The 14,350-nt window shown below is 30.2% G+C and overlaps 2 protein-coding genes across 7 annotated transcripts in view; one reads left to right on the top strand and one right to left on the bottom strand.

Annotated features, from left to right (window-relative positions):
- LOC110736303 overlaps positions 1 to 14,350 on the top strand; it is a 56,278-nt gene that overhangs the window by 23,558 nt on the left and 18,370 nt on the right. The window lies entirely within an intron of this gene.
- On the bottom strand, positions 87 to 4,706 carry LOC110736300 (pentatricopeptide repeat-containing protein At1g62350-like). Of its 6 annotated transcripts, none has more exons than XR_002514230.1 (4): positions 4,569 to 4,706; positions 1,932 to 4,139; positions 1,011 to 1,174; positions 725 to 813 (listed from the first exon to the last, which is right to left on the bottom strand). XR_002514230.1 is itself a non-coding variant. In XM_021916496.1 (3 exons), exons 2-3 carry the CDS (start codon positions 1,935 to 1,937, stop codon positions 397 to 399), a joined length of 423 nt encoding a protein of 140 aa, XP_021772188.1. In that variant the 5' UTR covers positions 1,938 to 2,036; positions 4,569 to 4,706; the 3' UTR covers positions 87 to 396. The 6 variants fall into 6 exon arrangements, 3 of the variants coding, with proteins under 3 accessions (XP_021772188.1, XP_021772187.1, XP_021772186.1); XR_002514229.1 differs by lacking the exon at positions 4,569 to 4,706 and having other exon boundaries at positions 1,932 to 2,036; positions 2,122 to 4,436; XM_021916496.1 differs by lacking the exon at positions 1,011 to 1,174 and having other exon boundaries at positions 87 to 813; positions 1,932 to 2,036.

The following is a 14,350-nucleotide window of genomic DNA, read 5'->3' as shown; positions in this document are numbered from 1 at the left end:
AAAGAGAAGTATGCATAAAGCAAAAAACATGAATGAAGGTTCTGATGTAATTCCCTTCAGTGCAAGCAAAACTCCAAATTTCTATCTCTGTGAAATGAGAGTTTCAATTGTATTATCAAACTTACACACTGGTGGGATTACAGCAGTCTCAATTGTTTGGAATATACAAAGTGCTTTTTAAGCTTAAATTTTCTCATTTAAAACATAAGATAAAAAAAATTCCAGTTACAGACTTTTAGTCGAGGTTTCATCCAATCAAGGTTTCATCCAATCAAAAAAACATTTTTTTCTTTTCTTTTTCTTAAGAAGATAAATACTCACTGTCCCAAAGACTCAAAAATCTCCTCTCTCTCTCTCTCTCTCTCTAAAAGAACTAAGGTTGGTAAACTTGCCTTACTAATCCAAATCACTCTCTGTTTTCCAGTCTTGGTCTTCAAAGAGGTCATCAGGAGGGTCGTAGACAGAGTATCCAGGAAATAGCTCCTGAAAGTCAGCTTTGATCTTCTCCCTCAATTCAGGATATGGAATAAGCCCTTTCAGAATGACTCGAAAAGGAAGTGAAAGAGGGGGATCGGGGGATTGCCTCATTTCAGCATATATTTCCATTGCCTCATCTGGCAGTTCATTGTCCAAAAAGGCCCTCATAATGTCACCGAATGTGTGCTGATCAAATAGGACTTCTTCCCTCTTCAAGTCTCCCCAAACCCGCTTTGCTTCATCTACCTTTTTGTTCCTTGCAAGCATCATGAGCATGTCCCTGTAGAAGAACATGTCTGGACGGTACCATATCTCTTTCCGCACCACATCATACAACTGTGACAGGTAAAACCAGAAATTAAAATCAGCAACAGTTGTTCTACCATACCTATTTCACATTTCTAATAAAAGAAGCATGAATTGCTAAACTCTTACACCAGGTCATTTTGTTTATTTTTAAATCATAGATCAAGCAAGTATAGAGAATATATCAGGCTGAAAATTTGAAAACCAGTATTTAGTTGTCGGTATACCTGATTACGGATAAATCATAATGAGAACCCTTACAAGTCATAACCATTACACCTGAAATCTGACAGCAGCTTGCAGGAGTGGCTATAGCAAATGGCCAGGCTCCCCGCTCCCCTGGTCAGTAGGTAATTGGGCACTATCCTAGTAATACCCTAGTGAATCCCACCTACAGAGTACTTATTTTCAGATACATAACTCACTTATCTATAAACTACAATTGATGGTTTAACTTAATGATATAAATTTATTTCGATAATACACAAATCATCTCAACAAAGAAATCTATCAATCTCTCCAAAAGTATCTATCCAACATAGAATCAGACCTTCAGCGTCTCCAAACCTATGATGGATGCTCCCACAAGGCCACATCTAGCCAATCAAAAACTGTACCATACATAATTTAATTCTTGATGTACTACCAAGAGAAGTTTTACACCAATATTACCAATATGTGTAACCCATCTTCATCTAACTACGGAGTACATTAAACAGGAAGAAACGTCAAACCAACTCAAAATACAGGCATCCATCCTACAAACCCACATATAGTCATCAAACTTTATTCCAAATCATGTAAATTGCCTAAAGTTTCGTTCTTTACCTACTAATCTCAATTGATTTTTCTTATCAAAATTGTACTTTGTATATTATTACACCAATCAAACCTAATTTTCGATTAATGAATTCAAACTGTACTGATTATTTGCAACGAAAACTGATTAATATTGATCAGAACTAATTAAAGGTGCAGCTGATTCTCATTTCATACAAGTTGCAGAGATTCTATTCAAAAGTCCAAAGCCATTAATCCAATACATATTATCAAACCATTTTCAACAAGAAAAAAACACAACATAAATTCCGACAAATTATCAAATTCCTACACCCAAAAATAGCAGTAGTAGTATATAAAAATCGTACTTTCATTGAGAGAAAAACTTGATCTTGGCGTTGAAATTCAGCAAGAACAGAAACAAGATCAGATTTAAGGTGAGTTCTATTTGTATCCGCAGCCAAGGCAGACAACTGTATACAAAAAGAGAGAACCATAGATACAAAGAGGTTTATTGAAATCAAAAATAAACATGACAGAATAAGAGAATGGACTTACTAGCCATCATACAAGCTAAATTTTTTTCCTGGAAGGGCATTAAGAAGCAAGATTTGGGATTTTAGAATGGAACTTGTGAAGATTTTCAAGAAAATCATTGCAAGGGATGCCATCTTCTTTTAGAGCTTCTTGAGAGAATGTCGGAAGAAGATCCACCATATTCAAATCAGTACAATGACAGAGACATGTCAAGATTGTTGCTCTCATCTCTGAGTTTAGCTCAAGATTATCAGCTGCCATTTGATGAAGCAAATTAATAAGTTCATTCATATCCCCCGTTAAACAATACCCCATAAGCAAATTCTGATAAACATCAGTAGTAGGTGTGAAGCCTTTAGCAACCATCCTTTCAAAAAGTTGCTTGGCCTCATCCATCAGTCCGGCGTCTGAGAACCTCCCAATTAGCGTGGAAAACAAAATAGCATCAGGAGCCAAACCCCTTTGAAGCATATCGGTGAGTAGGGTTTTGCCATAATGGAAATCACCAGATATAAGGGCTCCTTGAATCATCACCATAAATGAGATAATACATGGTTCACAGTTTGTTTCCTTCATATTTTTGAATAACATCCTTGCCTGATCCACACTACCTTCTTTACACAATGCTGTCATCAACGTATTATAGTCCACACTTCGGGGACTAAGACCAAAGTCTTTCAATTTCAATAAAAGACCTTTTGCAATGTTAATCATACGCAACTTGCAGAAACCATCGATCAAAATGCCATATGTGTATGAAGTTGGAAGTATTCTCTCCCTCAGCATGTTTTTCCATATCTCCAGACATTCATAAACATTTCCTGCCTTCAGATACACCCCAATGAGTGTGCTATAAGTGACCTCATCCCCACAGATTCCTGCTACAACCATCTTACGGTAAAATTCTTCAGCCTTACTAAGGCAACCTTCCTTGCAAAGCCCTATGATCATTGTATTGAATGCCATAGCATCTGGCTGAACATAAGCTTCATCTTCAAATACTGAATTAAAAATCATTATCGCATCATCAACTTTACCAATTTCAAGAAGACTTTTGAGCAATGTAGTGTATGTAAACAAGTCGGGCTTCTTCCCCTTATCCATCATCATTTTCAATACATCAAAAGACTCGGATACCAAACGATCTTTGCAAAGAGCACTGATCACATTATTGTATGTTGCAGCAAGTGGTTCTTCACCCTTCTCTAGCATCAACTTCAACATGGCAATAGCTTTTGTAGTCTTCTGATTTCTGCAGAGTCCATCAATTAGACCTGAATATGTAGTTGCATCAGGATGTATCCCCCTTCTCGTCATATCTTTTACCATTGCTGTAACTTTTTCCCACCGGCCCACTGTGGAAAAAAAATGCAATACACACGAATAAGAGACTACATTTGGAGTCACTCCCCTTTCCAACATTTCATGAAAGAGCTCTTCAACTTTATCAGCATTTCCTTGCATGCAAAAACCTTTGATGAGAGCACTATAAGCAACAACATCCACATCAAAATTGTTTTCCTTCATCTCTTCCATCAATCCCATCGCATCTTCCACCTTACCCATTTTACACAAGCCATCTAAAATAATAGTATACGACGTCAAATCAGGACAGCAACCAGCTCTCTTCATTTGATCCATCAAATTCGACGCATCCACCACCCTCTTTGCCTTACAAAGAGCATTGGTTACTGTATTGTAGCTAATAACATCAGGCATTATAGAGTTGTTGTACATTTCTTGCAAAACCTGCATTGCTCTATCTATTTCCCCATTTCGACACAAACCCTTCAGTACAATATTCATGAGGTATACTTTGACCCCAAAACCACGCTTCCATAACAACCCAACAGCCCCTAAAGCGTAAGCAGGCTCGGGCGATCTCACCAAATACTCAACCAGGGCAGACAGTGAATAGAACAATGGCTGAACACCAACATGGGTCATTTTCTTATACACCGAATATGCTAATTTATGCTCCCCTGCATCCCTAAGCTCATTAACGAGGAAATTACATGTTTGGGCAGAAGGGGTTGTCCCTGAATTGAAGGCATTGTCAAATAATGCAGCTGCTGCTGCAAAAGATTGGTCTTTTTTGCATAATGATACAATTTGGGCATCTATATTATCACTCTGAACTAAACTTTCCCGCGGAAAATGAGTTGAGAGAGATGAAATTGTACATAATAAGTTGTCAGGCCCGTCCCTGAGGCAGGGCAGGAGGTGCGGCCGCCCTAGGCCCAGGGAAAAGAGTTTTAATTTCATATTCAATTATCTCATAATTTTAGGGATATTTGATTCAATAATCAAATTACGCTCATGATTTTCTTTTCTTTTGAATATGATGTTTCATAATCTAAGAATTTACGAACCCTAAACTTAAAGCACCGATAATTAAATTAGATTAGATCAAATATAAACCCTAGATTGTGAAATTGATGTGATGATAACAACAACAAACAACTTACATTAGAAGCTGCTTCAATGGGGGATACAATGGAGAAAGTTGAGAACGCTTCAATGGAGAACGTTGAGTCGCGCTTCAATGAAATAACTCAGAGAGGTAGGAAATAGGAATGGAGGCCTTTAAAAGCCATGGCCCGCCGTAGTTATAATATGGGTCTCATAAATAAATGGGGCGGGTCATGACGTCTAATAATGAGATAGGTAAGCTTTATAAAGGTTTTAAGTAACATGTTTTAAATATCAATAATAATAATTATTACTATTATTATTATTATTATGAGAGAAGGATGATGTTACGTTGTTAAAGCGGGTTCATGCGTTTCCTAGGACGCAGGATATTGGTGCTCGTGCAGCTGCTCACATGTTCAACAAGATTGGGTTTGCTATAGTTAGAGGGGTGGGGGCCCAAATTGTATCTCGGCTCCCCACTAATCTAATATAATATAATATATATAAATAAAGTAGGCATTTTTCAAGAGCATTCAGCGCGTCACATAAGCAAAGGTATATTTTCGACCAATTAAAAATTAGATTTTTATTTTATTTTGAAATTAAAAAATTCGTTTGCCACCTAAACAAAAGTGACGAATGAGATTTAAGAATTTTGCCACGTAAGTAAAAACAACGAATATTGATTTATTAGGATTTAATTTATTTAAAAAACTAAAAATTATCTTTTAAAATAACCATCTTTAGATATAGGATTTATATACCTACTATTATAAGATAAATTTTGATAGTGTTTATGATAAGAAATAAAAATTATTCCTTAATTATAATTAAATTAAAATTTGTGATATTTACCATTATAAATTGATGCATCATATGACACCAACAAAATTTCGTATCAATACAAAACCAAACCAAGCAAATTTTGTGTCATTAATTTTGTGTCAATTATATTAGGTCATCAATGGTTGGGTAATTCCTAGCCTAATTTTTAAAACCCATGTTTAAATGTATATTTGTGATTATTGCTTAAGTTGTGTTTATTTGGGATAGTTAATGATTATATGTTTATGTTTTGTTTACTGAATTTTGTTTTTACATGCAGATCTAATTTAATCAAAGAATTATATTCTAGCAAAAATCTTTGGAATATCAAGGTACGAGTTTCTCGCTTGATGATCGAAGAATTATATTCTAGCAAAAATTTAAAACTTATAACGCATTAAAAAACTTTACCTCTTCAAACATTTTATGTCTAAAAAATTGAAAAGACAGATAATTTGTTAGATATCAAGAGATCACAAGAAATATACATAATGATATATAGATTTGAGAGTTTAATTTCAAGTTTAAAAGGCAACAAATAATGATTTGGGATTTAAATTATTTAAAAAATAATAAATTACTATCTTTTCATATTAAAGATCTTATCCTAATATGTAATCAATGAAATATCATATTTACAATTTTTATTTTTATTTTAAAGATATCATATTATTGTCATATAACTAACAACAACGAATAAAATACAAAACAACAATAAATTAAGTCGCATTATAAATTACATTAAAAATTATACTTTTGTAATTGGCAATATCATTTTAATTAAATTATTATTATTATTATTATTTTGTCTGAAATTATTAAATTGTTAAATAAATCAAATAATTAAAAAAAAAAAAAAGCAAGCTTAGAGTTTATAGGAAAACATCTTTTCTTGAGATATATGTATGAGAAATCGTGCATCGCACGGGTTTTCATCTAGTTTCTTGTAAATCGTTTGACTTTGTAGTTTTGTGTTTTTTATTTTATAATAATATTAAACCCCAACCACTTTCCTTCCTCAAAATAATAATAATAATAATAATAATAATAACAAAGATAATTACTTTAAATATAAAAGACTAGATGGAAGCTCGCGCAATGCACGGTTTTTTCATCTAAGATTTTTAATTACTTGATTTATTGTATTAAATAATTTCAGACAAAATTACAAAAGTTTAATATTTATTTTTTTACTATAATTTATAATGAATTTATTAAATGCAAATAAATTAAAAATATGATATTTTGTTTTCGTTATATATTCTTTAATGTGAAATGATAAATTTTTAATAATTTAAATCCTAAATTATTATTCATGGTTTATTATATCTTTTATTTTAATAGAATCACCAACCTCGTCCACAACCAACCTACTACATCAATGGATAAATTATGTTAGCCAAACTGAAATTGATATAAATTAAATTTGTATATTTATATAAACTAAATCAATATATTTATCAATAAATGAAAAATTGTTGCGATATAAAATCAAATCTATGCATTGGAATTTTTTCATCATCTCCAAAAATATCCAAAGTCATCCATATATTAAGTATACAACATCTAATCGTATGCTATTACATAAACAAATAATCGTTTATCCTAAATTTAAACATAAAATATTAAAAATTACTCAAGCATTGATGATCTAAAACTAACACAAAATTCGCTTGATGGGGCCGGGTTTTGTATTGATACGATATTTTATTTATGTCGTATGATGTGTTGGATCTACATGTAAAAAAACATTTAGTAAATAAACATAAACATATAATCGTTGAGTATCCCATATTAACACAATGTAAGTAATAATTAGAAATGCTAATTTAAACATAGGATTTTAAAATTAAGCTAAAATTACCCGGCCATTGATGACCAAAAATTAACAAAAAATTACTAACACAAAATTCGCTTGATAGGGTTTTTTATTGATACGAAATTTTGGTTGTGTCGTATGATGTGTCAATTTATAATGGTAGGTATCACAAATTTTAATTTAATTATAATTAACGAACAATTTGTATTTCTTATCATAAATACTATCAAAATTTATCTTATAATGATAGGTATAAAATTGTATTATAAGCGTTTATCATTTAAATATTTTTTAGTATATTTTATTTGGATTTCTTATACTCGTAATATTGAATTAATAAATTTATCTTTTCCTACATTTTTACTTTATTTTTTTCATTAAAATAATTTAATTCGTGGATTATAATCTACGTGGCACTAAGATTTTAGATATATCAAATCTAATTCGTTACTTTTATCTAGATGGCGACATAAACAAATAATCGTTAAGTATCGTGAATAAATACAATGTAACTTGTAACTACAGATATAAATTTAAACATAAGATTTTAAAAATTACCCGGACATTGATGACCTAAGACTAACACAAAATTTGCTTGATTGGGTTTTGTATTGATACGAAATTTTATTTGTGTCATATGATGTGTTAGATCTGCATGTAAAAAACGTTTAGTAAATAAAACATAAACATATAATCGTTGAGTATCCCAAATTAATACAATGTAAGTAATAATAGAAAAACTAATTTAAACATAGGATTTTAAAATTAAGCTAAAATTTACCCGCCATTGATGACCAAAAATTAACACAAAATTACTAACACAAAATTCGTTTGATGGGGTTTTTTATTGATACGAAAATTTTGTTTGTCTCGTATGATGTGCCAATTTATAATGGTAGGTATCACAAATTTTACAATTTGTATTTCTTATCATAAATACTATCAAAATTTATCTTATAATGATAGGTATCAAACTTTATTATAAAGCATTTATCATTTAAATATTTCTTAGTATATTTTTTTGGATTTCTTATACTCGTAGAATTGAATTAATAAATTTATCTTTTCCTATATTTTTACTTTATTTTTTTCATTAAAATAATTTATATCGTGGATTATAGTCTACGTGGCATTAAAATTTTAGATATATCAAACCTAATTCGTTACTATTATCTAGGTGGCGACATAATTTTTTAATTCAAAAATAAAATACAAATTTTTTTTCTTATTTGTCGAAATAAGTATATTTCTTACGCGGAGCCCTGAATGCTCTCCAAAAATGCCACCTTTATTTATATATATTAGATTTGATTTACCTTTTCACACAGACATTTGTGACTATAATAGAAAATATTAATATGATTTGCGACATATAATGATTTACTACACAAGAGTATTTATATTTTTTTCCCCTAAAGTTGTTTAGTTATTGATTAGAATTCATGATAGAGTAGTGCATATACTATTACTGCCTCTTGAATGATAATAACCCCGCTCTTTTCCTTCTCTAAGTGAAAATGAGTTACTGTATTAAATTATTTTATTTTATTGATAGAAACATTACTATTTACTACCTTAATATACTCCCTCCGTTAATTTTTATTTACAACTTTTATTATTTTAGTTCGCTAAACATTATGTGCAACTTTCTATTTTCTTTATATTTTTAGTCAACAAAAACTCTAGAAATTACATATTTACCCTTACTTAAAAATTCTGATTTTTATAATTTTACCCTTATTTGCAAGTGGGTGAGCCAACTTTATCTCTCCTATCACTTTAATTACCTTCATTTATTTCCTCTAATATTTGCCCCTTAAGTTTTGCCTCGTGAGCCGCAAAACACTCCAAAGTTGCAAATAAAAATTAACGGAGGGAGTATAAAAATTAGTTAGACTATACTTCATAGTATTAATATAAACACACACAAAATTCTCATGAAGATCAATATTACAGTATTATTTACTGCCCTCATCCAAAACATGTTGATACTATATAATTATATATTTGAATACAATATCTACACATCAATATTCCAATTACTTAATAGACGATTTTATTACTTTGTATTTAAGAATATCAAATTATTCAATTTATACTTATTAAATATATTCACTTATCTTTCATATTTTAATCAAAGATTGTCCATAGTGTTTTAGATTTTTTGTTTTATTGTTGTAAAATAACCAATTATATTGAAAAGTTGATATTAATTTTTTAAAATTGTCGTGCAAGGCACGAGACCTAACCTAGTTTTAATATTTTCATACACCAGAGCTTGTATCAATTCTTTGTAATTTTTTTTTAAAAAAAAAACAACTGAAATTACATTAATTAAACTAAGTTTACAACAAACGAAAGGACATTAAAGTAACATAAGTTACTATTGGCATAAGAAGCCCTTACATAATACCAATTAAGGTCATTAACGGTATTTACCTTTAAGTTATTACAACGAGTAAGGACAACGCATATAAGGCTTACCAATATACATTTAAACATGCAATGGAACTATTGATAGAACAAGGGATGTTGGTGATGATGTTTCGTGTTGTGCAAGGTATTTTTCAACATACAACTAAAAGTCTATGAATGTTGCTGAAATGACGGAGACAACTTAAAATCAGTATGTCTTACCCTAGGGACCTCAATAATTCAAATGGATAAAATTTTCTTGAGATCTATGCTTCATACATGTCAATCACATTTCTTGCGATCTGACAAAACCATATCTTATACTCCCTTCGTCCCATAATATAGTTCCTATTGTGTTTTTTTCACCGTATTTAAGAAATGGGAGAAGAAGTGGAAAAAAGCTAGACAAAAGTACAAGGCAAGTGGATAATTTAAGGGGAAAAAAGTGAAAAGTACAATTATAGACAAAAGTTTGAGAGAGAAAGTGAAGAAATTACAATGCAAGTGAATAAGTTAAGGGTAAATTAGGAAGTTCAATGAATAAAGTCAAAAATTAAGGGTATAATGGTCTTTACATATATTCAAAAATAGAAATAGGAATAAAATTTTGGGTCTCTAAAACAGGAAAACAAAAACAATAGGGACGTACGGAGTATATATTCTCATACAAGGTCATGATGTTGTATTGACTTTTACCGTTACCACATACAAATGGGTTAACAACACCTACTACCATCCTCTTTCAACAAGGGTTTACGTAAATCTGAAATTGAAATTTTGCTACATCTCCCGACAAACATAAGTAACACCACTTCCATTAAAGGAACACATTTTTATTAAAACTAAAGAGATTAAAAAGGGCAATTCCAAGAGTCAAACGACTTCATTTCATCCTCCAATTAACCCTGAATTTGACTTGTCTTCGCTTTTCGGTCTATTGTATTGGCCATTGGGTGCTTCCAAAATCTAAGTTCTATTTTTTAGAAAAATTCACTTTAATTTATTAATCCGAACTTTCAGCGATTTTCTCTAAAAAATCCCAACTTACATTTATTAGGGAACACTATGAACTTTTGGGTTGATTTTCTTCAACTAGGTCGATTTACCAATAACTTACAGAAATGGTGAATATAATTTTGTAAATTCCACGTGTGATGTGTCGCAACATATATAATTGGTCCAAATTTTTTTTTTGTAAAACAAGTAAAAAAAAAAATTAAAAACCCTTCCTAGCCACCATCCTTCCTCCCCTAAGCCCTAACCCCCAGCTCGACTGAAATTCGACCGCCCCCTCCCCTAACAACCGATAACAGCCGGTCGGCCCCTCCCTACCCTTTAAACCACTCGGGCGACCCACCTACACTATCGAAACCACCCCCTTCCCCCATCCCCAAAATAGTCCCTCTCTTCTTAAGTCGATGAAACTGCCCCTCCTCTCTTCCCGTTGTCAAAACGCCCGATTTTTTAGCCCCCTCAATTGGAGATTATTGCCAAGAAAATAAATGTAGTCGTGTTACTCAAGGTTTTTGTGGTAGATTTTTTTAGATTTTTTTTAAAAAATAAATAAATAAATAAATGGTAGTTATTGTTCTTAAAGTAGTCATTATAATGGTAGTTGTTGGTAAAATTTTCTAAAATTTTCACAATTGAAAATTACCCTATATTTAAAGTATAATACCCCCTTTGTCCCTTTTATTGGATACGTTTTGACTTTTACACGTTTGTCAATACACCTATTTGATTATTAATCATTACATACTTTTTAAAATTATAACGATTGAATATTAATAGAGCGTTGAGATGAATCAAACACGATCTTACATGACTCTTTTACTTTTGTGAGTAAATTTGAAAATTATCTAATACTCTCTCAATCTCAGAATACATGACACAGTCAACATTGCACACATGTCAATGCACTACTTTGACTTTATTGTATATAATTAAATATTAATGAAAATTATTTTAAAAATTATATTTTGAAACTTTATATATATACCTATTTAACAACATATTTTATGATAAAATATGTTTTTATTATGTTAATAAAATATTATGATCAGTACTAATACATGAATAGTGAAAAAAGTCCAACGTCTCATATATTTTGGGACGAAGGGAGTATTATGAATAATGTTTAAAATCTAAACATAACCAATACAAATAAATGGAGGAAGTATTATGAATAGTATTTAAAATCTAATAACCAATAAAAAAAACGGATCGGTACCCTACAAAATTAATCATTCTAAAGATTTTGTTAAAAATAAAAAATCATCTAAAGTAATTGAAACCCTTTAATATACATTTTTGTTGATACATAAAATTATTTTACCTTTAATAATTTTGATCGTATATTTATTATAATTAGTTGATACTATGAAATTTTATACAATGTATCAATTTTTTTGTTAGGATACTAAGATAACAATTATCCTTACCCTTTTCAAACAAAAACAAAGAGAGTTAGGTTTAAGTGATTCAATTCTTATGTTTAAACCAAACAAATGTAAATTAAACGATTAAATGATTCATTTCCTTATACTTAATTTTTTTTATATTCAACTCCATTTTCAATATTTATACCAAACGACCAATAGTGTTACCTTTACTAATTGTTTGGTATTAAAAACGTAAATGATTACAAGTAATTCGTTTCCTCTTGTTAGACATAGATAACTTGGAAACAAATAGTTTTCCTTTTATTTTTTTTTGTTGTCATTGCTATTTTTTGCTACAATTTATGCAATGTAGAGCAACACTAATTACAATACAATGTTATATGCTAAAAATAGGCAAGGTAACATAAATTATTGATTACAAAAGCATTGAAATTCTTGCATTAAAAAAAACATTCAAAATCTATTGCATATTTTTTCTTCATATTAGTTGGCGCTTAATAGAAGATACGGAGTTTATGTTTCAAAAGAGGTGAGTGAATAGTGAAAAGTGTAAATAATGCAATTAAAATAACGGATGAAGTAATTAACAAATTACATAAATTATTTATGAATTAACAAATTACATAAATATTTATAATTATAAAAACAAATAATTTATTCAACAAAGATATTATCATTTTGCCCCAGGCCACCAAAATATTAGTAACGGCTATGTAAGTTGTATTGGGCATAATTACGATAATATGAACAAGGTTTATCGAAAAGCATTTCAACAAACAGTTGGTGGGCATAAACTCAATTTGATTTTTTGACCGAACAAGAAAAATGTATACAGGGTGATTAAGACGAAATTGAAATGGGGAAACTCATACCTTTGGAATTTCGAGTGTTATATCCAGATTATAAGGAAAAATTCCAGTTTTAATGAGGAAAATGTACTTGGTGAATGATAATGGTTGAGTACAAACTTAAACGAGTAGTACCAAGTGAATAGAGTTTAATATTTAAGTACACTTGAATGCGATGTATAAAGTTTTCTAGTCTATAGGAGTATACAGAATATGACATAACTTTGATCACTAATACGAATTAATATTTTTCGATAAACTTTTCCGTTTTTAATAATCGGTGCTTTGTTGTTAAATATAACTCTTGTATAAGAATTATGTATTTAAGAATTTTATTATTTTATGTAATTTTGACTTCCACAATTTAAAAATATTGTGCTAAAATACTTACTACGAATTAACTCATTATTTGGCAACAGCAGAAACATAAAAACTAACGATAAATTTAAATCATTAATGTAACAATTTTAAATAATTTTATTTTTGTCATAATCCTAGGCCAGTTATGTCTACTGTTCAAGATCTAGCGCACTCGGCCTAAAAAAAAAGTCACGATACTACTCTGTTTTCTAGTTGTAAAAAAAAAAAATCATTGTAAAGGAATTAAGTGAAAAATAAAGACATGTTATAATGTCATTTACATCGAGTTGAAGAGGATCAGACCATGGTGTTCAAACAACATATCAAGACATCGCCCGAGTAAACTACTTTTATAGAACATTAATCACAACTTTATCTCATAGTAAATATAGATGTTAAAAACAATATTATGTTGTTCAATTTCTCATACATCCACTTATAGTCCATATTTACTCCGCAAGTGCGTAAACAAAATAGTTTTTCATCTTTTTGGTACCCAATACAAAGTAAGAGTTCAATTTTACTTGTGTTTGTTATGTTGTTGCAAATTAATACATTCCGTGCTTTATAACATATACACACTCCATACATCTAAAGTCTTTATTAACCTCCAAAAGCTACCAAGTCTATCACATATTTTGCTTTGTTTCTTTTTTAAAAAATAACAAATAAAACAAATACGGAGTAGTTAGGCCTTGTTTGGTTCAACTTATTTTTACTGATCTGATCTAGTATGGTCTGATATAATCTAATCTGGTCTGATCTGATTGTCTGATTTGACCAAATTTTAGCCTTAAGTGTACGATAATCTATAAGGAAAAAATATATTAAGTGGGATCTTATTAGATTCGTAATAATGTGTAGTTTATTAATATGTAATTTTCACAATTTTTTCATTATGAAATTATTAATATTTAACGATAAAAAGCCGCACATAAAATGATGTTTTGATCCGAACTTTTTTTTTATTTTATCTGATCCGAACTTTTTTTTTATAAAATAAGTAAAAATTAGTTGAATTAAACAAGACCTTACTTGATATATTAGACAGTTAATAATCCATGAAACAGGTGGCTGTACTGATTAGCCGGATGAATGTGTTACATTCTCAAGTGTTGGTCAGTTAAGTGGGTCCAACATTGTACAACTTTCCTAGTACCCGTGAA

This window comes from Chenopodium quinoa, unplaced genomic scaffold, assembly GCF_001683475.1.
Source record: "Chenopodium quinoa cultivar QQ74 unplaced genomic scaffold, ASM168347v1, whole genome shotgun sequence".
Lineage (NCBI taxonomy): Eukaryota > Viridiplantae > Streptophyta > Magnoliopsida > Caryophyllales > Amaranthaceae > Chenopodium > Chenopodium quinoa.
Note: the sequence above shows the minus strand (reverse complement) of the source record. Positions and strands in the feature narration are given on the sequence as shown.